Source organism: Fistularia commersonii, chromosome 1 (genome assembly GCF_037954325.1).
Source record: "Fistularia commersonii isolate RoL2024-O1a breed Wild chromosome 1, RoL_Fcom_v1.0, whole genome shotgun sequence".
Taxonomy (NCBI): domain Eukaryota; kingdom Metazoa; phylum Chordata; class Actinopteri; order Syngnathiformes; family Fistulariidae; genus Fistularia; species Fistularia commersonii.
This window is the reverse complement of record NC_141284.1, coordinates 13,457,705-13,484,471: the sequence shown is the minus strand read 5'-3', so window position 1 is coordinate 13,484,471 and position 26,767 is coordinate 13,457,705. Positions and strand designations below refer to the sequence as shown.

General features: G+C 39.8%; 2 protein-coding genes and 1 pseudogene across 2 annotated transcripts in view; 2 read left to right on the top strand and 1 right to left on the bottom strand.

Moving 5' to 3' along the window:
- The first annotated feature begins 29 nt into the window (after positions 1 to 29).
- On the top strand, positions 30 to 7,259 carry LOC147237432 (hepatic sodium/bile acid cotransporter-like; annotated as a pseudogene).
- Positions 7,260 to 8,178: 919 nt separating this feature from the next.
- On the bottom strand, positions 8,179 to 17,271 carry LOC147237431 (sushi domain-containing protein 4-like). The gene is made up of 9 exons (XM_086148991.1): positions 16,701 to 17,271; positions 15,919 to 16,064; positions 12,294 to 12,485; positions 11,967 to 12,158; positions 11,640 to 11,831; positions 10,968 to 11,162; positions 10,059 to 10,191; positions 9,553 to 9,950; positions 8,179 to 9,467 (listed from the first exon to the last, which is right to left on the bottom strand). The coding sequence occupies exons 2-9, from the start codon at positions 16,040 to 16,042 to the stop codon at positions 9,442 to 9,444; spliced, it is 1,452 nt and encodes a 483-aa protein (XP_086005117.1). The 5' UTR covers positions 16,043 to 16,064; positions 16,701 to 17,271; the 3' UTR covers positions 8,179 to 9,441.
- Positions 17,049 to 26,767, top strand: part of fsip1 (fibrous sheath interacting protein 1) — a 38,159-nt gene continuing 28,440 nt past the window's right edge. Inside the window, exons 1-7 of the mRNA XM_086169616.1 lie at positions 17,049 to 17,204; positions 17,299 to 17,353; positions 17,453 to 17,622; positions 17,707 to 17,788; positions 17,868 to 17,957; positions 18,459 to 18,598; positions 18,814 to 18,933. Of these exons, the coding sequence (XP_086025742.1) occupies positions 17,049 to 17,204; positions 17,299 to 17,353; positions 17,453 to 17,622; positions 17,707 to 17,788; positions 17,868 to 17,957; positions 18,459 to 18,598; positions 18,814 to 18,933 (813 nt within the window). The remainder of the gene's footprint in view (positions 17,205 to 17,298; positions 17,354 to 17,452; positions 17,623 to 17,706; positions 17,789 to 17,867; positions 17,958 to 18,458; positions 18,599 to 18,813; positions 18,934 to 26,767) is intronic.

Below are 26,767 nucleotides of genomic sequence, written 5' to 3'. Positions count from 1 at the left end.
CCCTGCTTTTGGGCGAGAAGCTGCGGGTGATGGGTGTCAACGGCTCAGTAATTGCCTGGATTACTGACTACCTGATGGGCGGGCCACAGTTTGTCCATCTGGGCAGCTTTTGTCTGATGTAGTAGTTAGTGATACTGGAGCTCCTCAGGGTACTGTGCTTTCTAGTTTTCTCTTCACCTTTTACACCACTGACTTCTAGTACAACACAGTGCCATGCCACCTACAGAAATTCTTGGATGACTCGGCTGTTGTAGGGCGTATAAGAAGGGGAGAGGAGCGGGAGTACAGGACGCTGGTAGATAGATTTGTAGACTGGACTGAATGGAACCACTGGACTCTAAATTTCAGGAAGACCAGGGAGATTGTGATCGACTTCGGGAGGAAGATGGACATGCCGGCGCAGCCTCTACAGACCAGTGGTGAGGTGGTGGAGATGGCTGAGAACTATAGATTCCTGGGTGTCATGATTGACAGCAGACTTAACTGCAGCTCCAACACAGAATCTGTGTACAGGTGGAGTATGAGCAGACTGTACTTCCTCTGGAAGCTCAGATCATTTAATATATGCAGCAAGATGTTGGGGATCTTCTATCTGTCGGTTGTCTCCAGTGTCATCTTTCTTGCAGCTGTGTGTTGGGAGAGCAGCATCATAGCCAGAGTCCCACAGACTGGACAGGGTCATCAGGAGAGCTAGCTCTGTGATTGGTCTATGGATGGAGAACTGTGAGACCAAGGTGGAAAGGAGGACGCTTAAGAAACTGTCGTCCATCATGGAGATGATAGACAGTGGAGTAGCTCCTCCAGCAGACTGTTACAGCTCTGCTGTAGAACAGAAAGATACAGGAAATCTTTCCTACCTCATGCCATAACCCTATAAGTAACTCACTGTTATCAGTTGCCGAGCTACTTCACATTGCCACTTTGCTCATTATCTATTACTGTATATTGGTAGATCTGATCCTTTTTTCAGATTATACTTCATTCCTTTACCCCTCAGAGTTTATTTTCTTTTATTTCTTTTTTACATGTAGTTTTAGCTTGTCTTATCCTTGTATGTCTTGCTGCTGCTGCAAAACAATTTCCCAAGCATAGGATCATTAAAGTACATTTCATCTTATCATCTGACTGTAAGAGAGATGGAGTAGGAGTTACATTGAAGGATGAGTTTGTTAGGAATCTTCTGGAAGTTAAAAGAATGTCAGATAGACTTATGAGTCTGAAACTGGAAATTGAAAGTGTGATGCTCAGTGTTGTTAGTTGCTATGCCCCAAAGGTGGGATGTGAGTAAGAGGAGAAGTTCTGGAATGAGTTAGATAAAGTGATGTAGAATATCTCCAGAGATGAGAGAGTGGTAATTGGTGCAGACTTGACACAAAGAGTGTGAGAAGACGTGGAGAGGAAGAAGGGAATGATGAAATGGTTCGGTCATGTACAGAGGAGGGATAGTGGATATATTGGTAGATGGACGCTGGAATTAGAGCTGCCAGCCAGGAGGTCAAGAGGAAGACCAAAGAGAAGATTTATGGATATAGTGAGAGAGGATATAAAGTTAGTTGGTGTGAGGGAGGATGATACAGAGAATAGGGTTCAATGGAAAAGGTTGATTCACTGTGGCGACCCCTGGAGGGAAAAGCCAAAAGGCAAAGAAGAAGATTTATATATAAATTATCCATCCATGCATCCATCTTCTCCCCCTTATCCGGAGTCAGATATATATAAATTGTCTTACATATAATACATTCAAAATGTAAAAATGCAGCAAGAGCAAGTCGACCCTTACCTATATATATCAATATAAAATTCCCTCCCTGTATAGTATTTATTAATGCATTTCTGTCTCTGTACTTGCTTATCGTATGAAAGTATTTACCCAACACATGAGAAAAAATAGAACTGTGCTCTGAATCGCAAAATATGTACCAACATACTGATACTTGCATGTGTAAAAGTATGCAACAAAACTTCAAACCAATAAAGATCTTAAAGTAAACTTGCTTTTTGATAAATGCATTTCAACTGCTTTTTGTGACATGTGAAAGTTACAGTAGATGAAGCTATAAAGATGAATGCAGCAATGAACACATCAGAAGCCTACATGGGTACAGAGTACTTAAGAAGCCTGTCAATGGAAGCATGAGCTGGTTCTCCATCCATTCCTCACTGAACATGATCATCAATATCATTGCTGTAATTATCATCATCATCGTGATCATCTCGATGGGATGTACCCTGGAGCTCTCCAAAATTAAAAGCCATTTGCTGAGGCCAAGTGGAGTAGCTATTAGATTGGTGGCACAGTTTGGCATCATGCCCCTGATTTCCTCTCTGTCTAGCCAAAATTTTGAAGATGAACTCCATGAGGGCCTTGATTGTGCTCATCTGTGGCAGCTGAAGCATGTCAAATATTTTTTTACCCTGGCCCTAAAGGGGGATGTAAGCCCCAGGTTAGGCCTTAGAGAAATTCTGATCAGATTTTTGTGTTATATATTGAATATTGATTAATATACTCCCTAATTAGTTTATTAGTATCACTTGGAAGTAGGTTGTGGCTATTGAATGAATGAATATGAATGAAGTAAAGAATTTTAATGTCGTCAGTCTGTTTTGAATCTTCCCGTGCCTGCCTGGGTTGTTGACAGGTTGTCTCAGAGTGTCAATAACAGAGTAAATGGGTTTTACAACCATACGTGGCCCTCTGGTTGACTGGCCAGAGGGCCCGTCCAGGTTAATCTTTGCCTCTTGCCACATAACAATTACAACTGGCTCCAGCTTCACCCCAAAGGGGCAAGACAAGATATCCTCAAATAATGAATGGATTAACATTTAGATGAAGATTGAAAACCAAAGGTCTTGGTTACATAATTGCATCTCAGAAGTACAAATTCTTCAATATCTGCACATAATCTTGGATGCAGGGAAAATCTGTATTTTGAATGCACCTGTCTGATCGAGTTTCTTATCCTTGTAGCATCTTGGTGACCACATGTTCCAGTATTGGAGGTCTGGGTGTTATGGCCTTGCTGCTTATAATTTACAGCGAAAGTCTCCCTCATCTGGAGATTCTGTACCATATACCGGCATCATCACTGCTCTTGTGCATTGTGGTCTCTGGGTCATAATCAATCACTACAGACCAAAGTACACATCAGTCATACTTAGAGTGAGTTGTTTTCCACTTATACTACAGTCATTACAACCACATGGACAACTGGTATTGTTTTGTTTTAGATTTTTGAGTGAATGAAGTATGAGAAAAGAGGACAAAAAAGGTAACTTGCTCAAGAGTAGAAAATAAATTAAAAAAAAATATTGAAGGAAAAAAAACAATAGGAACAAATCTAGATCAGCTTGAACACTGGTACTGTTCTTATAAATTGTATGCTTGATAAATGTGCTTTACACCTGTGTCCAAATTAGCAAAAATATTGAAGGTTAAATATTGAAGGTTAAAACACTAAAAAACAAACACGGACTGGAAAAAAGAAAACAGCACCCCCCCCAAAAAAAATGCAGTACGGTGTTAGGCAAGGAGAAGCACTACAGGGATCAGATCACATGAAACTATGGGAAGATCTTGTAAGGTAGTGTGGGAGTTGGTTAGGCCTATGGGCATGACGAGGTACTCGTGGCCTCAATTTTTTTTTTTCTTTTAAGGTGGTGTTCTTCTTATCTCCCTCACATTTTTGTACGAGATAGTAAGTGCTCCGGAGGTCCAACTTCGTGAAGATGGTGACCGCCTAGAGCATGGGTCGCCAACATAGTGCCTGTGGGCACCGGGTTGCCCATAAGGACCACATGAGTCTCCCGGAGGCCTGTTCTAAAATTAGCTTAAATAACAGCACTTATCAGTGAGCTGCATCTATTTATTTAATTGTATTTTTTATATGATGGTAATCGCTTAAACTGTGCTTGAAGACGAGAAGTACGGAACTGATGTTTTCTCCACCCGCTCTGATGTTCAACTGAATGCATCTACAATGGTGAGAAGAATGTCAACGATGTTTGCGAACTTGGCTGACCAGCTGGACCGTGATGTGGCGTGGTGCAGGTGGTTCAGTATCCAGAGTGACGAGTCGGTAGACAGTAGCAGTACCGCGCAGCTGATGGTCGTTTTTTTCAGGTTTGATGATTTCTCCACAAGAGAAGAACTTTTGACAGACAGCCCTTAAAGACAACTACCAGAGGAGTAGACATCTATAACTCGGTGAGGAAAAAGGTACCGCTGGAAAAGCATATATCAGTGGTTTCGGGTAGTGCCCCCGCTACAATCGGCTGACATGCAGGAATCATTGTTCACTGTAAAGGTAACACAGAGTTCCCAAACTTTCTGCATCATCCACCAGCAGTCCTTGTGTGATCAGCTTTGAACGCGTTATGACTCCCGTTGGCTCCGATGGCTCAGCAGGGGAGGAATTCTGCATGGTTTTTTTGTCACTTTTGGGTCAAATCAAAGAGCTCATGCAGTCGCCAGGGGAAGACCCCTCGCTGCTGGAGGACACTGACTGGACACTTGACCTTGGATTTTTAACTGACATTACTGAGAAACTGAACAGTTTGAACTTTGAGTTGCAAGGCAAAGATAAGACTGATATGATAAGTGTTTTAAATGGATTTAAAGCCAAGATGAGTATTTTCTCTGTGCATTTGAAGAGAAACAAGATGCTGCACTTTCCCTCTTTACAGATTGTGCTGAAAGATAATACTTCTGCATATGAGCCTTTTGACAAAGTTACAGAAAAGTACTCTCAAGTCATAGAAAGACTTGGACAAGAGCTTGAGAACAGGTTTTGTGACCTGGGTCAGTTTGAACCATGTGTGTCCTTCATTTCTAATCCTTTCATGAATGTGGACATATCAAGCATCGCTGAGAATTCAAGTGCAACATTCACCCTTGATGATGGACAGATGGAGCTTGAAATTGTAACATTGCAAAATGACCTCCACCTCAAAGCCTACCAGGGTACACCAAACTTTTGGGCCCTTGTTGACACAGAAAAGTATAGTGGTGCATGCACAGCAGCTCTGAAGATTGCAAGCCTATTTGGCTCAACCCATCTTTGTGAATCAGAATTTTCTGACATGAGCTTCATCAAGAGCAAACACAAAAGACGCCTCACTGGACTCAGTGAGGACTCACTCGGAGTTGCAGTGTCAAGTTACACACCAGAGAACAATACACTAGTGGAGAGCATGCAACGTCAGGCTTCCCACTAACTGACAAAGAAACAGATACAAGATTTGGTGTCCAGTTCAAAATGTCTCATTCATACTTTGTTAAATGTGTTTGTAAAATATAAAATTTGATAGCATAGCTGTGAAGTACATTTTTTCTTAGGCTTGTACAGAATGTTTGTTAAAAAATGTTAAAAATGCTGTGGAGGTATATTGTGATTTCCTAGGACTGTTGTAGAAGAGATCATTTGAAAATGTTCAATTTGAAAAACTCTGAAACATGAAAACATAGAAACAAAGTGTTGCATGTTGATGTCGATCTATTTCCTATCTTGTCATTTTTTGTGAGAAATCATTAATATGATCAGTGTCTTTACACAGCTAGATACCATTAATTAACAATAACATAGTTAAAGCTAAATTGAGCAAATTTAGAAGTGCGTGTGTGTATAAAACCGGTAGCTCCTCACCTTAGTGAGTGCCCAGGAAGTAGCCCTCGGTTTCAAAAGGTTGGTGACCGCTGGCCTAGAGCGTCTCAAAGTTTTAATGAGGAGGAGCAAGTTCTTGTTCTCCACTGATATTGTTGTGACCCTGGTAATCGATAAAGGGCCAAACCCTGCTGCCACTGGGGACTGATATGGATGAGACCCTCCACCAAGCAATCAGTGACTTACTTGTCCATGGCTGCCTTCTCAGCAAGGGACAGGCAACAAAGCAAGCTGGTTGAAAGGGGCTAGCCAGGGAGGAGCCCAATGACAAGGTCGAATGGTGGATGGGGGGCAGAGAGCAGTCCTGGTCCATTCTGAAAGGCTCTCCCAGGTTGTGGTAGCCAGTGGGAACTGTGGATAGGTCAGCTGGAGTAGGTGGGACAGGTGAAGGACAGTAGAAGCTATAGGCAGCATAAAAGCAGTGGAATAGCAGGCGGTGCTACAACTGAGAATGTGACCAATCCTTTAACCCAAATGTAGAACTTTCACCCCCAACCAGGGCCGGCCTAGAATGAGAAGTGTGTCAGGTGATTTCAATACAAAAAAGCCAATCTTCCCCACATGGTTTCCTGAAACAGTCAGTGTGAGTGGGAGCATATAATGGGCGATAGGGCCAATGTTGTGCCCATCTAGAGCAAGAGCAGGTATGAGAATGTATAAGGTGAACAGAAGAACATGGCCGAGATCTTCTGTTGGAGCTTTAGGATCCAAATGTAACCACACAAGAGACGGGGAAAAGGTGAAGTGCCTAGGGAGGCTTTTATTGCTGGATGCAGATGACAACAAAACAAAAAAGAACATTTTTGATAGTAACAAAAATGTTAGAAAGTGGACACTGGCTTACATAGCATCTTACCAGCATCTTACCATAGCATCTACAGAGTGGCCTTCTCATTTGGGCAATGTGTAGCATCTTGTTGTTTGTTATGAGTGCTGTGTCCGTTGGGGAGAAGGTGTGGACAGGAGTTTCTGCAGATGCTGTGACTGCAGTAGCTTTGATGCCACTGATAGGTTTCACACTGGGATATATCCAGAGCATGCCGACTCGGTCATCAGTGAGTAAATACACCTATTACAGAAGCGTGCTCCTGTTTCCGTGTAGTTTTCAGTGTCAAGTAAATGTTTCTAATTTTGGGCATCTTATCCAGGCCCAATGCTCAGTTTTAGTTTGCTGTTCTAGAATGTTCCCCAATTTCTATTCTGCTTTTAGGATCCCCTTTTCATTTTTTTTGAGAATAATCAAACTGTTTGGCTTAATTATTACTTTGCCAGTGAAAAAACATTATTCTCACAAAGTACTTAGAATGAATATGTGATATTAACCTGAGGCCCAGCATTTCTTGTAGACTAATGAAGACTTAAATAGACTGAATACAATGCCAATTTTTTTTTAAACCAAGTTAGTTTTCCTAAAAGCATTTAACTAAATGCAGTCATATTTCCCCTCAGATGCAGTTGCACCATTGCCATGGAAAGAAGCTGTCAAAACATAAATCTGAGTATTGCCATCTTAAAGGTGGCTTACCCTCTGCAGGTTGTGGGGCTGTTCTCTTTCCTATGGTTTTGTACATATTTCAGTGTATTGAGGCCTTTTTTTGATTCTGTGCATGAGATTTTAAGAAAGATTCAAGCAATCAGCTGAGGGTAAATGTCACAGTTGCTTATGTGTCTTGTCAGTAAGTAATTGGGTTGTGTGTTACAAATGGGAATTTTACCGCAAAGAGCAGTAACACTGATATATAATTTTTTAATAATAATGACTATATGAGCATATAGAAGAGTTTTATTTACTTCTTTTAGAAATGTGTTAATGACAAACTTAGTTAGGTATATAAAACTGTGACACAAATGTTTTGCCTTACAAAATGACTATATTCAACAAGTATGAATGCATTGTTACTTTCTGTTAGTATAAAAAAAATTCTAATCTGGTATAATTACAAATATTCCAATCTGCTCCCTGCAACGATACCTAGGCTGGACCATGTTCACTTTGTGAGACAGAATCTGAAAAAAATGTTCATGTAACTCCCATATAAAGTACTGATAGAATGACGGCTGTCATTGATTTGACTGATTACATCCTTAATTTTCTTTTATTTTGCACACAGGGTCACAGAAGGGTTGGAGGCAAACCCCAGCTGACACTGACTGATAAGCAGGAACACCTGTCAATCACAGGGCCTCATTTAGTCATAAAACCATTCTCTACCATTCATACCTTTGGATGTTTTAGAGTCTTCAATTAACTGTTTTTGGATTGTCAAAGGAAACCGGAGAAGCTGGAGCGAACCCATGCAAGCTGGGGGAGAGCATGGAGAATCCGCACAGAGAGAACCTGGTCAGACTCAAATGAAGAACCTGCTTGCAGCGAGAGAGCCAATCATCACAACACCATGCAGCTGGGGTCCTCAAAGGTATCTAAAAAGCTCACTATTTCAACACTCAGTTTTTAATCTTTTACAATAATAAAAAATATTGGAACTTGAAAAAGAAATCAGTCTGATTTAAAGTAGAATTGATTTGCACACCTTAAATACAATTTAATAAAAGTGATCAAATTGTATATACATTGAAAATTAACTTAAATCTTTTACATATATTAAAATACAATCTTCACAAACAAATACATCAACAAAAAGGTATAAGATCCATTTCAAAGTCCTAAAGTAAACCCAGTGGAAAAACCAACTAAAAACAGACATTACACCAAGCTGTACGTATTTTTTTTCTGTTAGATCGTCCCATCCGCTTGTATAGGGTCATATACAACTTGCCTGCAGTATCGTCTCAACTAATGCAGCAAAGTGAAGATTTTTTTCCCCAAGAATATTGGAAGCATTAAAAGAGGCTATGGCTGATCAACAGCATTATGGGCACAAATAAATTAGACATACATTTTACAATCCCATTAACAACTAAAACATATCTTAGCAACTAGAACAAATTAAAAATGGATATTATTCCTTTGTGTTGGACAAAACCATACATATTTTCACTACGCAGTGAGGGCATTTACTGTAAATGACATTCAGCTTTAATTTTCCTTATTTGACATATTATTGATACCAGTGCATAGAAGTGGAAAGCTAAGGCCATCGGGGGCACGAGTATGAAGGGATGGAAAGTTGTGCAGAGCTGAGGGCATTCATTTTGAACGTTTGCCCTCAGTTAAACGAAACACTGAGTGAACTATTGGGTGGATTAGCAGCTTTAAACTGTGCATTAATATGTGGAATGGATATAGTAATTATTCAAAACAATACAATAAGATTCATTCACAGTCACAAAATTATTTGGTTTGTGAATGTGTGACTGGGACAACAATCAAGCATTCCTGGTATTCATGCATTCTTTGTCACTGTGTAAAACATGAACAAAGAAAAGAATATGAGAACTACACGCTCTCAAAATAAAATTTACAGCTTTACCCGTTAGATCAAAACAGTGATTTTTTTTTCTCCCTCTAAAACAGCATTCAATGTGTATTCCCTTCAACGCCTCTGCTGTCTTTCGTTTCTCTTCTGTATTGTCAAACTGAGATTCAGACAAAAGACATGTCATGTGAGAAGTCATATGTAAAAATGTAAGCATGTATGTACACGTGAATCCTTTCTCATGATTACCATGATTTTTCCTGTGGGAGGATCAAAGGAACTAGCTGACACAGGTTCGTGCGGCGTCCTTTCAGTGGGGGGTGCCAGACTCTTAAAAGGCATCCCACCATTCCAGGCTTGCGGCATTGCTGGTTGTCTCGAAAATCTGCTGAGCTTAGGCTGTTTCAGGCATCTTTCAGCAATGGCATATCTGTAGAAAAACACACAAAACTTGGTATCTGTGCAAAATAGGGACCATCATTTAGTTACAGGAGTATGACTGATGCGGGCCTTACGGTAAGAGCAGTCCACTTCTGAATCCAACAGAGTCAGGCTGTGGTGGTCAATGTCTGTATGTCCTCTTTGTGAAGATGGTGGAGCCGCTGCACCTGCATGCTCCAGGGCCCAGGTAGAGGATGATGGTGTTGGTGTTGATGATGATGATGAAGGGGGTAAAGGATGGACTATAGACACTTCTGACTGCAGCGATTTGAGAGAGGAGGGCCGAGAAGGTCCAGCTTCTGGGACAGAGGTGTGTTCACCCTGAGACAGCACTATCTGGACATGGCACTCAGGGGTGAGAGCAGAGGCTGGACCACCAGTGCCACTCACAGCTTCTTCATATGAGGGGAGAGTCACCTGGACCCCTTCCACCATGATTGACACAGGCTGGCCAGACACTCCCTGATCACGTCTGGGATTGGAGTACAAGAGGATTATTACTTTGTTATATTTGTACATTTTTCTCTGGTTTCCATTAATGCAAATAATATTTTTTATGTTAAAATTTCATGAAACATACCGATGGAAGGACTTAAGTTTTGGCTGCAAAAGTACAAACAGCACAACCAGGAGCAGGACAAAGGCCACTGAGCTGGCTGTGGACAACACAATGGACACGGCAGGCATCCCCAGTGGTAACACTGGATTGTGGTCTGGGAGATAATTGATAATGACATTTTATAATGTTGAGCTGATATGTTATCATATTAAGTGGGTATATTTCATTTTTAAAAAGTTGTCGTACATCAGATTCACAGGAGTGTATGAAAGTGTCTGTCACGTCATCAAACCTGATAAATTACTCAAGTCTGATCTGAACAAATGAGGACATTCTATAAACCAAGACAATGTGTCTAGGATAGAATCTGTGAAAAGCTCAGAACAATGATTTAGTTTTGATTCAAATTGCAATTTGGAATACATTTAAAACAAATATTTCTGACTCAAAGATGTCCTGGTTATTCACAATATTCAAGTGACTTAATACATCTGTATAATTGTTTGATGCAGATCCTCACAAATCTTCAATTGTGTAAATGTTTTCTTTGAAAATTAGAATAATGGTAGAAATATGATTTATTCTCTCTAACATTGCAAATCCGCTTGCATTTCATATCTAAATTATTACTTTCTGAGCTTTTTCCTTCGTCAAAATAAAAAAAAATGTTTTTAATGTTTTTTCCGTTACGTTGAAGGATGAAGCATGGGCCAACAAATAACTAAATAGCAGGACAAAGTCAGATAATTATTTTTACCCTTCTAACCAGATGTTTTTTTCCCTGTTTTGAACTTGTTGTCTTTGTAGGAATATGTAAGTATATTCATGGTGACAATCACTAACCAATCACTAATATGTTGACAAGGGGCAATATTCAGCTGTGGATTGAGGTTATTTAATAAAATAAAAGGTATCTTCAAACAGCTTTACCTTGCTCCTGGACACAGCTGATCTGCAGCAGGCTGTCCCAGTCACCATACTGGCAGGTAAGGTATTTGTAGTCTCCCCTCAAGACATAGCCTTCATCACAGAAATATTCAATCACAGTCCCGTGAGAAAATTTTTGGCATGGGGAGGGATGGCACATGTAGCCCCCGTTCTCTGGCTGATAAGGAAGCTGGCATACTGGAAAGAAAGAAAAAGTGTTACAACACGTCTATTCTTGTCAAAATTTTCTTCTCATGGTACTGGACTTGATGTCCTTCCCTTGAAGACATGTCAATTATCACATATGAGGGTTTTAGTACGAATGGACTGTGGGGAGTTTCTAATTTTTTTTTAAATTATTTTACATACTATGTTATACTCGGAAACTCTCCATAGTCCATTTGAACTGAAAAAGCCTTTTGGATGAGAGGTGAAACTTCTTTAAGGGAAGGAAATCAAGTCCAATTGCCACAAGGAGATTTTTCCAAGAAAAAACATGACCTGGATGACAGAGAACTTCCACAGACATACATGTCTATCATCCAGTGAAGCTTTGACAAGTCTGAAACACAATTGTTTCCTTATCCTGATAGCTGGGCTTATATTTAAAGACAAATAACATTTCCTTTGCCCTTGATAATTAGAACCACAAAAATTAGGCCCAAAGGTCTTTACCGCTACTGCGTATACAATGTGGTGGCTCAGATGACCAATGCCCTGGTGCAGTGCAAGTGAGGATGCTCGATCCATCTGGCATGTATCCGGGATCACAGCGGTACTCGAGTACGGTGCCCACAGGGAAGGAGCTGCTGTTGGTCTCAGTTAGATTGGATGAAACATGTTGCTCCATTAGGGGCCTCATACAACCTTTTAAAACAAGATAGATGGTATTGTCAAATACAGAAGTCTGTTTTTGCTTAAAATTCTGCAGACAGGCACAACAACACGCGAATCAAAGATAAGAAATGGATGTGGCAGAGGCCAGTTTCAAGTCTGACCAACCTTGACTGACACAGCTGATCTGCATGGGGCTGTCCCACTGCCCATCTTGACATGTCAGGTATTTATACTCTCCCTTGAGAATGAAGCCCGTATCACAGAAGAACTCAATGATAGTGCCATGGGAAAACATTCTACAAGGTGATGGGTGGCAGATATAACCTCCATTCTCTGGTTTGGACAAGGGTAGACATGCTGCGGGAAAATAAAGACATTAAAAAAAGTGATATGATGTTCCAATACAAATCTCAAAGTGCTAAAGTTCAAGCAATATAAATACCACATGGGTTAAGTATGAAAGATCCATACATTTTTAACAAAATGTCTTACCACCACTCCGTATACACTGAGGGGGTTCTGAGGACCATAGTCCCAGTGTGGTGCAGGTGAGTCTGCTGGGCCCATCCGGTAGGTAACCAGGGTCACAGCTGTACTGAAGTACTGTCCCCACAGGGAACAAACCCCTGTTGGTTTCTGTTAGGTTTACCCAGCTGTTTTGGACCATGTACGGCCTCACACATCCTGTGAAGAAAAGATAGAATACCAAGAGATTCAAAGAAACAGCTTAGGTTTTACAAGAAATTATGCACAAATGTTTTGAGCTAATATTATTGGAAATCAAAAAGTGAAGCAAGCAAATAATGAACCACTGATAATACCACGAAACACTAAAATCCTAAGAAGAAAGAAGACAAAACCCTGTTCCTGACATGATGCAATAAAAATTCTGAACCTTATAAATGTTGGCTAGTAGTTATAACATCTATTTTTTAAATAGTACAGTTGTACATACATTTGCTGTAAATATTAATCAGAAGAAAGGGCATATACGTTTATACTTAGGAAGCCCTTTGTTAAGTTTGTTGGCAGCTATTGGAAATATCTATAATAAATCTTGTGTCTCAGTGCCCATCAAGGTAATATGTTAAAGTTGGCTCTGTCACAGCAGGATTTATCTGCACTTATGTGCAGATAATGAATTCCTTGATGAAGTACATTTGAGTCTATTTTTATTTTTCTTTATTTAATCTGAATATATTGCACAGCAGTTGTTTGGTGTGCTGTATTCTTATACCATACCAAATAGAATCTTGTGATACTAAAACAAATACAAAATTAACATTGTGGACATTAACTTTCTTCTCTTAGTCATCTACTGCTTATCCTAGTCAGGGTCATTGGGATGCTGGAGCCTGTCCAAGCTGCCATCAGCTGAGAGGCAGGGTACACCCTGAACTAGTTGCCAGTCAAGCTCAGGGCAAAATAAACAGACATGACAACCATTCACTCTAATTAGCATATCTGGGCAATTTTCGACTATTTTCCAACTAACCTGCTGCATCTGTCAGCCTGTCCATCACTACTGCAATAAGTAGGGGCTCAGAGCTTATCCCCGATGGAGTCCCACCTCCACCTCAAACTTCACTGTTACCCCTACAGCACACCGCACCACTGTCTAACAGCTAGCATATATATCCTGCGTCGGTCAAGCATACTTGTCTGCCATTCCAGATTTCCTCATACAATACCAAAGCTCCTCTCTTGGCACCCTGTCATATGCTGTTTCTAGGTCTACAAAAACACAATGCAGCTCCCTCTAGCCTTCTCTGTACTTCTCTATTAGCATTCTCAAAGCAAATACTGCATCTGTAGTACTATTGATAGGCATGAAGCCATACTGCTGTTCAACAATGCTGACATCTGCTCTCAGTCTAGTTTCCACGACTCTTTCCCATAACTTCATTGCATGGCTCATCAACTTTATCCCTCTAAAATTGCTGCAATTCTGCACTTCCCCCTTATTCTTCAAAATGGGCACCATCACACTTTGTCTCCATTCTTCAGGCATTTTCTCACTTTCTAAGGTCCTGTTGAATAATCTAGTCAGAGACTCTACCGCTGCCTCTCCTAGAAACTTCCATACCTCCACAGGTATATCATCAGGGCCCACTTCCTGTCTACTCTTCATCCTCTTCTATACCTTCCTCACTTCACTTTTACTAATCTCTGCTACTTTGTGGACCACAATAGTCACCTCTTCTACCCTTACCTCTCTTTCATTTTCCACATTCATCAGCTCTTCAAAGTACTCTTTCCATCCTCCAATCACTCTTCTTGCATCTGTCAATACATTATCCTCTCAATCCTTAATCACCCAGACTTGTTGTACATCCTTTCCATCTTTATCTCTCTGTTTTGCCAACCTGTATGGATCATTCTCTCCCTCCTTACTGTCCAACCGAGCATACAGGGCATCATACGCCCTTTGTCTTGCCTTTGCTACCTCTATTTTTACTTTATGTTGTATCTCCCTGTACTCCTGTCCATTCTCTTCAGTCCGCTCAGTGTCCCACCTCTTCTTTGCTAACTGCTTTCTCTGTATATACTCCTGCACTTCCTCATTCCACCACCAAGTCTCCTTATCTACCGATACGTTCCTTCCAGAGGACACACCAAGTACTCCTCTACCTGTCTCCCTGATAATACTAGCTGCAGTTGTCCAATCATCTGGAAACTCTCCCTGACCAAACAGAGCCTTTCTAAACTCCTACCTAAAAACCGTACAACACTCCTCTCTTTTCAGCTTCCACTACTTGGTCCTGTGCTCTGCCTTTGTCCTCATGATCATCCTTGTCACCAGAGTCATCCTACAAACCAGCATTCTATGCTGCCTGGCTACACTCTCACAACTACTTTGCAGTCACTGATCTCTTTCAGGTTTCCTTGTCCATACAAGATGTAGTCTACCTGCGTGTACCTAGCTCCGCTCTAATAAGTTACCCTATGTTCCTGTTTTTTCTGGGAAAAAGTCTTCACTATGGCCATTTCCTTCCTTTTTGCAAAACCTACCACCATGTGTCCCTTTGCGTTCCTATCCTGTATACCAAATCAACTCGTCACTTCTTCATCCCTGCACCAACATGCCCACTGAAGTCTCCACCAATTACCACTCTCATCTCTGGAGATATTCCGCATCACTTCATCTGGCTCATTCCAGAACTTCTCCTTCTCCTCAAACTCACATCCCACCTGCGGGGCATAGCCACTGATAACACTGAGCATCACACCTTCAATTTCCAGTTTCAGACTCATAAGTCTATCTGACATGCATTTCACCTCCAGAATGTTCCTAACAAACTCATCCTTCAAGATAACTCCTTCTCCATTTCTCTTCTTCCCAGTACCATGATAGTACAACTTAAAGCCTGCTCCTGGGCTTCTACCCTTACTACATTTCCTCCTGGTCTCCTGGACACACAGTATATCCGCTTTCCTTATCTGCATCATGTTGACCAACTCTCAACCTTTTCATGTCATAGTCCCGCTATTCAAAGTCCCTACTCAGTCTCAGACTCTTGTGTGTCCTCTTCTCTCTCTGCTTCCGAACACACCTTCCTCCTCTCCTTCTTTGACCTACAGTAGCTCAGCGGCACTCATTGGTTCCCTGTAGGTAATCGGTACCAATGGCAGTCGTTATGAACCTGGGCCTCGACCGATCGGTGTGATCTGGTTATTATGTTTGATTTGCATGTTTGGTTTTGGCAAAAGTTTTACGCCGGATGCCTTTCCTGACGCAACTCTCTGCATTTATCCGGGCTTGAGACCAGCTCAGGGAGACATTAGCCCGTGCCCCCCCAAGGCTGCCTTGGGGAGATACCGGTCCGTGCCGCCCTGAGGCTGCATTGAAATATGCTTTGTGACTGAATAACAAGAATAATGCACAAATACTAGAATAGTGACAAAACATGTAGCAATATTGTAAAAATGTACTGCACAACTGGTTTGGTTTTATTAACACCCTATCAACCCTTCATCACATCCCTTGTCCAGTGGGTGTTGAAATGTTAGTAATGTTAATTGCTTTTCATCAGCAAGGAAAAGACAAATTCATACAATGTATACATAGCTCATCAAGCTTTGCTAAAGGTGGGACTGTATTAAAAATACTCCTTACCCAAGTCTTGTCCAGCGGAGACTAAGGTCAGTTCCAGCAGCAACAAGAATGGCCATTTTCTTGCTGCGATGTGGGCCCAGCAGGCTTTCGATGCAATGTTGTACTCTGCCTTTCCATCGCACATCTTCCACTACAGTCAATTCACTCTGTAACAATAACATAATTGCACATAAATTTGAATACCAAGATGAATACGTTATGATATGAAAAATGATCTGCAGGTTGGGGCAGATATTTGACGACACCGAGACTCTGCAAACCCAGGACAGATGCCAACGACAAGGTGTGAAAATCAAGTAGTGACACAATAACAGGTCAGAAAAACGTCTAAAGAAACATTGGGATTTGCAATCTAGCGTTTAATAAAAGCAATTGTTTTGACTATTGTTAATTTTATTGTGTTGTAATGACGTCCATTTCAAATCTTTCAAAAATAAACGATACGCCTCGTCCAGTATTATTCCTGTCAAAACGGCACACACCTATTGTAAGTGCTACTCGATTAGCACAGGTTTGTTGGTATGAAAACGCCAACATGAAACTAAGTAGAAACAAGACCAGAGTCTCGATCGTCTTTCTGGCGTTGTTGATATCTTCATTAGATAGAAAAACGTGTTATCATTAACAGAATTACACAGCACACCCGAAAAGGTTTTCATTATTACCAACACGTTTAGCTACTCTGTATCGTTACTAGCTACCTAGCATCCGGGGAGATGTTAATCAATACTGGCCTCTTAGCTTGCTAACGGCTTGACTAAAAATGTCTTGACAGTACCTACCAAAGAAAATGCCACAGATTCTCCAGTCTTCTATTCTCGGCCTTGAGATATTTACCACCAACTTTGCGGCATAGCGCCCAGCGAAGATAAATCGAAAGCAACTAGCCGCTATACAAATAGCTATCTAGCGCTTAGCATCCCAGTCGCTCTACAGCAGCAACAGCTGGGCTAGCTCGATTCACACTGTATCCATAGTAACGAATGCATAATTACAACATCCGGTAGCGTTTGCGTCTGTGGTTACCAAAATTAAACTGAAAACGTTGAAGCTTGTTTTAATAGCGACTGGTATACTTAGCACTAACTATCAACCGTATACGTCTTTTTAAATTATTTATCTTACGAATCATGGAAATCATCCATGGTGGTTTGGATGACATTTCCGCGTCGAGTGAACAGACAGGGAGCCGTGTTTCAAGCCTGTTACTGCCGCACAGTGACAGGAGACGTCCCGCAAGTCTCTTCGCTCTTGAACTCTTGGCCGTTGACAGCGTTGACCTTCAGGTAATTATTTAAGGATCATACAATCACACACACAAAAAAAAACTAATAAAAATCAGTTCCATTTCATGTAAACATTACACTCGATCCCATTAAGGGTCTCAGCAATTCAGAAGATAATGCAATCGGCCCCTGTCTAAGTCTGGACGCAGGTTAGTGTGTGTTTATTAAGGTACTGGAGATCCACACACAGTTTTATGTCATTCAAGATGTTTTTCCAGAAATGTTCTAAAGGATGTGTTGTGTTTGAGATGGCTGTGATGCTGATGCAGATGATAAAGGAACCGAAGATCCTAAACTCCAGAGGGCCATCGAGGAGATGGAGAGACTCGATGCAATGCTGTATACAGCTCTCTGCAAAGAAAAAGAAGTCAAGCGTCAACGGAGAAAACAAAATGCCCAAATTTGGCAAGAGCTCCTGGTGGGCTTCCTATTGCATTTATTCTGTGCAGCAGTGCTTTACATCTGTGGTAATTTTTTTTTTCCTGGTGTGTATTTTTTAAAGGCGAGTATGCCGGAGGGTCGCTCAGAATGTGCCCATGAAGCTTTAAATACAAGGTTGTTTTGGGCTCTGGGATCATCCATTGGTAAGCAGCATCACGAAAATCAACAACGGTACTCCCATACAAACCGTTGACGTTAAATCAAGTTTTCTGTTCTTTAAAGGGCCAGAACAGGAGGATGAGTTTGTGTCTGTTTTCAAAACCCAGGTGCCCGACATTGAATGTGACAGAGAAAGACAACACGTGAACCAAAGTAAGTTTTGTGAGAAAAAACAACAAACTTCCAGCTCAATAGTTGTCATACCTGAACTGTACTCATGGTAGCGCGATTGGCTTTGGAAACATGGGCCTCTCACTTTTCTACTCCGTTCCGAGCGGGAGTATTGTGTTTTAAAATCACCGGTGACATGCTTTAAAGTAATTTAGTTCAGATGTTTCTATTTTTTTGAATAATCCAATAAAACAAAAAGACATTTCAGTGTCTGAAGTACACTGTGGTATATATATATATATTAAAAAAAATCTCACTTTGATCCCTGCTGCTCAGGCATAGAATAATAAATGCAATGTATGTCTCAACATTTCATTTCAGGATTATTATGGCTGCTGCAATCTCTTTGATGACACAACTTAAAAGATAACATAAACTTTTAGCTCGTTTACAAAAAAAAAAAAAAATCTGTCTCAATTCTTTTTATCATTTTTTTTGTTCAGTATTTCTACTCAAAAATGTAAACTGTGATATATCTGACAGGTGGATATAGACCAGACAGTAGAGCTGAATCATTTGAGGCAGGCGCTGAGGAGACAGACGAAAAGCAATTTGAAGGCAGACACTGTGGAGCTTCCAAAGGCAAGCAAAAACAGAAGGACTTTGTCAAGAGAAACATTGAGGTATGCAAAAGTTCACACTTAGCCAAATGTAGTTTTGGGATACATTGCATTACTGAGAGCACAGTCTACACAGTGTTTTCAAAGTAAAGGAAATTTTTGTTTGTAAAGGGACATAGTTCAGGCCAAATGGGGGCAAGACCAAAAAAAGATGAAATGTGCTGCATATAACAATTTTGAATGTCTTATTGTTTTCTTTCAAATGTGTGTGTCGATAGCTTGTAAGTGGCAAAGGGGGCCAAGTGCTTTTGACACAGGCAGAGAGAGAGCGTCTGGCTGAGCTCCTCCAAGAAACAGATGAAGAGGAAAAGGACAGTGCCAGAGGCACCGACAGCGAGGTAGGCTGACATGAATCACTAACAGGCAACATATGCTGTAGGACTCTTTCTTTTTGCAAGTTCCTAAATGCTTCCGCTGGCGTGCCGAGAGTATGATGATTCCGTTCACTCCCACTGCCATTAGCATTGTGGCCTTGCAATTATATCAACTCGCCTGTAGAATATTTATTTCACTTGCTGGGATTTCTATTCAAACTTCTGATTGACATTTTGAAAATCACAGAGGCTCAATAGTCAAAAGCTCAGCTTCACTTAAACCCATAGAAAAATGCTTTATATTGGTCAGATATCCCTGTGCTAATGATTGCTTGGCTGTGGAGTCTTAGGGCAAGCCGTCCTGACTCCTCAAAACAAATTATGATCCAGATGCAGTTCACATGGGATGCCACGTTACAGATTCCTTTAATAATCACATTTTCCTAACAGTGCTCTTTGAAATTCAGGAGCAAGAGTCCTTTATAGCCCCCCTTTTTAAAAAGGTGCACGAAAAGCCAGAGTGTACTGATAAGCTTAAAGTTAGGGAAATGAGACCCTCTTTTTCCCTTTGAGGACTTTTCTAGAATTCTGAACTATATGCAGCCATAGAAAATTTGACATTTCACCCATCTACACCTTCCCAACCTTAAATGTTTTTTTTTTATTTGATGAGCCTTAATAGACCTTTTTGCTACAGTGAGACCACTTAAAAATCAGATGAGATGAGGCCCGTTTGAAAGGAGGAGGGCTCATACTCACTTTTCACATAAGGCTCCATTTATCTTAACCCCAACAACTCAGTATCCAATGGCCAGCTCACCAGTTTATGTCTTTTTGCAAAATTTATTACATTTGTCTTGTATCTTTATAAAATACTGTGATAATTTTGGTGACAGTTGCTAAAGTGAAAAGAGTGCAGATGTGCTGTTTCTTCTTTTTTTTTTCAAAAATGAATGACCATGACAGAAGGAAGGCGTTATTTTTGCCACCTGACTTTCACAGTGACTCAATCCCAGCAGAATCTCTTGAGACCCATCAACCACAAACCTTTGCTCAGTATTTGCTTCAGACTGACATTCCTGACTTTGTTCATAGCAATCTCACTATGTTATGTTATTCTGGTGGCCTGACCTAATAAATCTTTCAAACTTTTAGCACTGCAGCTGTATATATATTTATATTTTCTGACATGGTCGTATACCTTATTTATTCATTTATTTATTTATTTATTTATTTATTTATTTATTTATTTATTTATTTATTGATGGTACTGTATCTGGTTCCTGAGTTTTGGTGATACATTTGAAATGATTCATCACTATGCCCTTGTTTCTTTCCTCTTTTTGTAATGAGCCTGTGTACCAACGCACTTTTTTATGCAAGTCAAATGGAATGCATGCGGACACGCGGAACAAACAGAGGTCCATCTAAATCTTGGAACATGGATTCTGCCAAATTCCAAGTGAACCACTGTGACATTCTGAATATTAGAGTAGATATTGTTAGAAGTTACTGTATATATGATGTCAGTTTTTTGTAGAGCAAATTCTAAAATAATTAAAACAAGCTTTATGGAAACTTTAAAGGATTGAATTGTCTCTGATTGCATTCTGACAAAAACAGTGGAATTACTAAAAAGACAAGACCGATACATGGATATGAGTCAGGGAATAAGCTAATGCATGTTATGATAAAATTTTATAATAAATAGGGTTTCATAAATATAAAATAAGAAAAGTGGTATCCTTTTGTAGTCATTTTTTGCAGTCTCAGCTCTGTTTTGGATGTGTCTTTTCTGGTACGAAAGCCTTCTTGCCAGATTGATCTCACCACTGTTCCCCAGTGAGCTCTCTACCATCCAAGGAAATGTTGGGAGTTTGATGGGTATTATGTCACAATAATTTACATTTCATTGTATATCATTGAATCAGTTTAGTACTGAACACCATAGTTTAGAGCTTCTCAATTGATAAATCATGCTTATCATCTTGAAGCATATTGTCTGAGTTTAGGGTAGGACTTTAAGATTGCTCTCATATCATATAGTACAGAACAAAACTCGACAGATATAAATTTATAAGTTTAGAAAATTTCAAGGCCTGATTGGGCCTGGTCCAAGACGTGATAAGTTATCGCCGACCTTATTGCATTGCATGGATAGTGGGAAATAATAATTTCAAAGACAGAAATAACATTGCAATTTTGTTCTGTGATTAAAAAAACGACAGTTGACAAATATAAGTGGAAGAAAAACAAACTGTCTTTACCAGAATCCTCAATATTGGCCTGCCTGTTTTTATTTTTGTTTTTCTGTTTTTTGCCCTTTCCCACTGCATGATCCTCTGAGATCATGTGAAATGATGTCAGAGGTAAAGAAGGGAAAAAAGTAAAACAAAGCTTGAGGTGACACACTGAAGTAATTTATGATTTTCCATCGTTGCAACTCTTTAGATAATGGTTCTTGATATTTTAGCAGTCTTTTGGGAATGTAGTGTTTCAAGCTGCATACTATTGTTACATTTGCGGTGTACATTCTTTTTCCTTTTCCAGGTCCAATTTGATTGTCTGATCTAAGTCTGCCTGTAGGCTGAGCTACAGGCAGATCCCTTTTACTCAGATCTCTGTCTTTAACCCTGCTGCAGAATTGCCATTGGTTGTTTACACATTTCTGTAATGTCTGCTGTTAGAGTAATATTTGGCAAAATCATGGTACAACAAAACTGATACCAAATTTTCAGAGCCAAATCAGAAACAGATAAAAGGAACAATCAATTGATTCCATTATTCATGGCATAAGTATACAGCTGTGAATGCCATCAAAAATACTTATAATGAAAAGTATCCATATGACTGTTCTATTCATCATAATATTCTGTTACTATATTTTTATTCGACAAGATTTAAATGATGTTATAGTTAAAGAGACTCAATGCATAATACTATTAAGTATTGTACCAAATGTTACAAGGTGTCATTGTGTGGATGTTTACATTTGATTGCTTGGTAGATATTTGATTTTGGTTTGTAAACAATGTAACTTAAAAACAGAAACAACAAGTGTCAGTTATCATCATGGTCGACACAGACACTGTCATCAAAACCTATCTATAACTGAACACTGATGTCAGTCTGGCAGCTAGCCAGGATTTTTCATATAACAAACGGATCAAATAGACTGTGATGCTGGGTTAGAAATGTCTATGGTATCTGCCAAAAAAGAACTCAGACATATTGACCCTATCTTGATCTGGTTTGTCTCTGAAATAAATTTTGTAAAATAAGAATTAGAAGTAGAATTTTATTGGAAAAGATTTATTTGCACCTACTTCTCTTGAATTTGAATACATTTTGATGTATGTGGGCCATTTACCGGTACACAAGAACAGCTTTTTTTGTCATTTAGCATCATCACACTCTGAAGACTTGGATTATCTTTTACTCAATGGCCTCTGGAGTTAGTGGTGCAATAAATTATGGTTCTTTTCTCTGTAGACCACTTTGCTTTTATATGTAAAAATCATGAATGCCTTGGTTGAACTGGGAATCAGATTGCTTGCTTTGGTTGAATTGTCATTTGGCATTGGTTCTACTTTTCAATGAGCAGAGGGCTGCATGCTTTGGAAAAAGAGAGTAAGAAGAACTGGATGGGTTGCTGCAGGGAATGCAAGCCAGTAAGGTGAGAGCTTCAGAATTTAGAGCTGAAGTACATCTGAGGAAGGAAAGTAAAAGAACAGATAAGGTTACCAGAGCTGGAGCATGGAATGGTGAGGCTTGCAAAGACCAAGTTGCCAGTATAATTATTGATAAACTTGATGATTATGTCTGTGGAGGTTTTCAGTCTTCCAGGTCATGGTGAAATCTGGCAATTGGACTTGAATTTCTTCACTTGAAGATGTTTCACCACTCATCTGAGAGGCTTCTTTAGTCCTAACGATGCGTATGGTTGTTTCATATTGGTTAAAATATCAGGTACCTACTTTAAATCAGATATATTGACAATGTATTTTTTTGGCTTAGCCATTGCTAGAAGCTCACTTGATGTTCACTTTAATACATTAAGAACTAGAATTGCAAAATGTGCAATAGAATTTGGCTTTTTCATTTCTTTCGGCAGCAACCTGTGGAAATCGCTAATGATATTAATTGTAGAATATAAATGCATTCTTTTCCCACACTAAAGCTGGAGTTGTCAGTGGCAGAGTAGGGTAATTAACTTGCAGGATTAGTTTTGGGGGTGTCTCCAATACTCTTACGAGTTTCTGAAAAACAATATTAGGAATGACAAGAAAGTATATATGAAATTTACTTTTGAAAAATAGATTGCATTGACCATTGCTGTTACAAGGTGATGTGGAAAATTTGCATTAGAGAGCCCGTTTTTCATTGACTGAAAATAAAAAGAATCTACTGTTCGTTGATTTTATTCTGATAGACAAGTTTCCCTCTTCCCACGCATTCCTGCCTTTTAAGACTCTCTTGTTATAATCCAAGTCTCTTCTTTAAGCAGCAAAGCCTCCAGCTCTTGCAATGCAACATGAAAGAACATTGTTTGTCCCCTCAGAAGCCTAGTCATATTGCAGCTGACAGCCCTACTTTGAGAAAGAAGATACAGCCAAACCTATGGTTCTGTTCATGCTTTTGAGATAGAGATTACACAGACTTGAGCACTTTCCTAAGTATCCATATCTTGTCTACCTGTTTGCATTTTGGTGAATGCTGGTAATAACAGGGGTCAGTACTCCTGCACATATTTAGTTTCTCAGGTGCATGAAGGGCTGATAACTCATACAAACTGAATGTTGTACTTGAGTTCACATTCTAGAACAAGTCCAACATTCACAGTTTATATGTTTCAGCCAGTTTCAGCCAGTGTCTTTGCCAGTAAAAAGTCATTTTCTTTACCTATTGTTACGGCAATTTCCTATCTCTGCTGTTCACTATGTTTTGACTCCCTTTTCGTCTCACAAAGCTGAATCAGTTAATCTCCCTGAAACAGCTGAGTCAGAGCTGGTTTATTCCTCTGCAGTCAACTTGTAAAAGTAGTGGCAATGAAAGGGAGAGGAGTGAGTCGCATGCTTCGTCCAAGGTTGTTGAATTGACATTACATTGATAAAATTTTTCGATTGCAATTCCATGACATAGAGTAGTCATGGGAATCTCAGAAGGCTGATCTTTACTTGACCAAACACAGTGGACCACAGCTATCGAATTTAAAGAGAATCCTGATATTCTTATTTGCAATTTATTCCTTATTTGTTCAGTCTTGAACAAGTTGCTGCTTCCCCAACATATTCCTTCGCATATTCCTTAGCAATTTAGCACATGACAATATCGTCACTGGCCATTGGAGTTTTGCTGATACATAAAGTTAAACACTTAAATACTTTTTTCAGACACAGTTTGTGCATTGTCTCACTCACTATCTGTTAGTTGGTAAGCCAACCAGGTGATTCCTCTTGCACTATTACAAACAACCTTGAAATATGGAATCTTCATTGTAGTCTCTGCCGAAGACAAACCTTGGTTATTAAATAATTTTGACTCGTGTTTCAGTTGTTGCTCTAAGAAAATCTCAATGTACTGCAGCCAAGCCATTTATGAGAGAATAGGTTGCTGAGAGTTACCCAAACCAATCAAGAAACTCAATCATGTCTAAGGTGGAAAGTTAAATGCCTGAGGAAGTCTGCAATTGGTTGACACTCTTAGACCCAAGGAGCCCTTTTGAAATTCCTCCATGCCCCTGCCTATTGTTTACGCTTATTGGCTTGAACATCACCCATATTGGCATGGAGACTCCCCTCTTTTGCAGACTGCCATTTTTGAAAGATGGAGGAGTCTCTTGGAATCCTTAAAATTCCTGCATGAAGTGAAGATTCTCCATCTATAATCAATGTCTTGACAGTGTGTGTTTTTTATTCATTTTTTAAGACCCTATTGTACCACTAGAGAAACCACGCAACCCAATGGAAAAACCTCAGCATGTAGGAGAGGGCGTCATAAAAATACAATATTAAGATGGGAAATCAGTACCATAAGAGTGACCAGTACTGATTCCCCACGCTAGGTTTACTTGCCACTTTGTGACTTAGAGGAGGACCAGCGTGACAGAGAGGAAGATCAAACTCTTGTTACGTTAATGTTGTGCTGTATGTGTCAAGGAGATGTGGAGAACTCTATCTGTGAGGTGAGTTGTGTTGTCACACTTTCGATTTTTTCTTTGATAATTCGACAAAATCAACACATGAATCAAACCAAGAGATTGTCCATGAACCGGGATTATGGTCCGCACAATAATACAGCAGGACTATACCATGTAGTAGACACCCTCATACATGATCAAGACCCACAACCCCAGTTTGTAATACAACCTTTTTTCAAAACCTTTTTTTAATCCTAATTGATAGCAGTAACAATAGCAACGCCAGCATGAAGGTTCTGATGTGGGCTCCTCCATGTGGCAAAACAAACTCATTTCAGTTTATTAGAGTGACCTTTTTTTAGGCCTTTTTCTAAATGAGAATTTACACTTGCACAAGAGTCTCCTGGGGATGATGTGGAGTGGACATCTGAAAACCGCAGCTGTATGGCTTTAAAAATAGACCTTTTCTTTCACCCGGCCTTAATCCTTTCTCACTCCTTGGTTTACATTAGATGTCACACTAAATATCTTTCAGAGTAAGTCATTCCTTCCACATCAGTGGCTGTAAAAAGGGTGGTCATAAAATGTAAATATGCTTTGTTATGTGGTTACCTTTCTTCTCTGCAGAAGCTTCCACCAGTCTATGTTCCTAATTGAAACCAGGTATTTGGGAACCTGCTTGTTTAGTTCAGAAACCCAACAGACAGCATCTTATCTCGGTTTCAACACTAATGACACCCCTTTTTTCCTGGGACATTGAGTTATGGCCTAAATTTCCACATTTTCAGTTGTCTTTTTTCCTCTGACAATGTCAGATCAATCATCTAGATCACATTTTAAATGAAATAGCATATTCTTTATCACTCCCTCTTGAGCATTCTCTCATAAAAAAATAAGTCAAGGCTTGAATCTGTGACTTCAGATCCTGGCATTTCCTTTTCTAAAATAAGTTTTGATTGATTTTCTTTGGGAAATGGAACAAATTCCTGTCCTGTCTCCACAGTAGTGGCCTGCCCTTTGCCTGAGCCTTTTCGGGTGAACACAGTCTGTGGCCTGGCACTAGCCTGGGTACTGCCACAGAGGAGTCAGCCCCCCATCATAGCATAATGATAGGGCTGGCAAAGGTTGAGCAGTGTCAGCTCCATAAAAGTAACACAGCTTTCTTTTTCATTTACTGATATTAACACGTGGAGAGAGGCTTACCACTTTAAACTGACTGACTCCAGCCTCTTGTGTACAGCAATGTACTATGGTTGTACAAGTAAGGATTGGAATTAGTCATTTATTGTATCATTTTTAGAGGTAAAATAGATTTTACACATACTTGCCAATGCTCTTCTTTTTATCTGTATAATACATCTGTAAGGCTATACAATGACAAATTGATATCATGTTTCAATGAATGAATGATAAAGTATAAATTATTTCAATATTTGTAGAAATGATAGGATGTGTTTGTGTGTGGAATGAGTAATAACATGGCCATGCTGTGAGTCACATAAAGCGTGTGAGAGAAAGGTTGTTTACTTTGCCTAATAGGTAAAAGATCATGCAGGAATGGCTCAGTGTTTGATGAATCCGAATATAATCAAAACAAGACTTTGTAAATTGTTTTTCTTAAACACTCAACATTGCTCTCATGGTAAAATAATTCCTTTGATATATATAAAGTGAAAATTAAGAAATATTATTCTTCTTGTCTGTTTTTCCATTCTTTCC

Excerpts from the sequence above, each read along its gene's own strand:
- LOC147237431 (XM_086148991.1), bottom strand. The coding sequence starts at position 16,042 with ATGTGCGATGGAAAGGCAGAGTACAACATTGCATCGAAAGCCTGCTGG. Across the intron at positions 12,486-15,918 it reads CTCCGCTGGACAAGACTTGG|GATGTGTGAGGCCGTACATG; the intron begins GTAAGGAGTATT and ends TTTTCTTCACAG. Across the intron at positions 9,468-9,552 it reads AGAAGTGGACTGCTCTTACC|ATATGCCATTGCTGAAAGAT; the intron begins GTAAGGCCCGCA and ends GTTTTTCTACAG.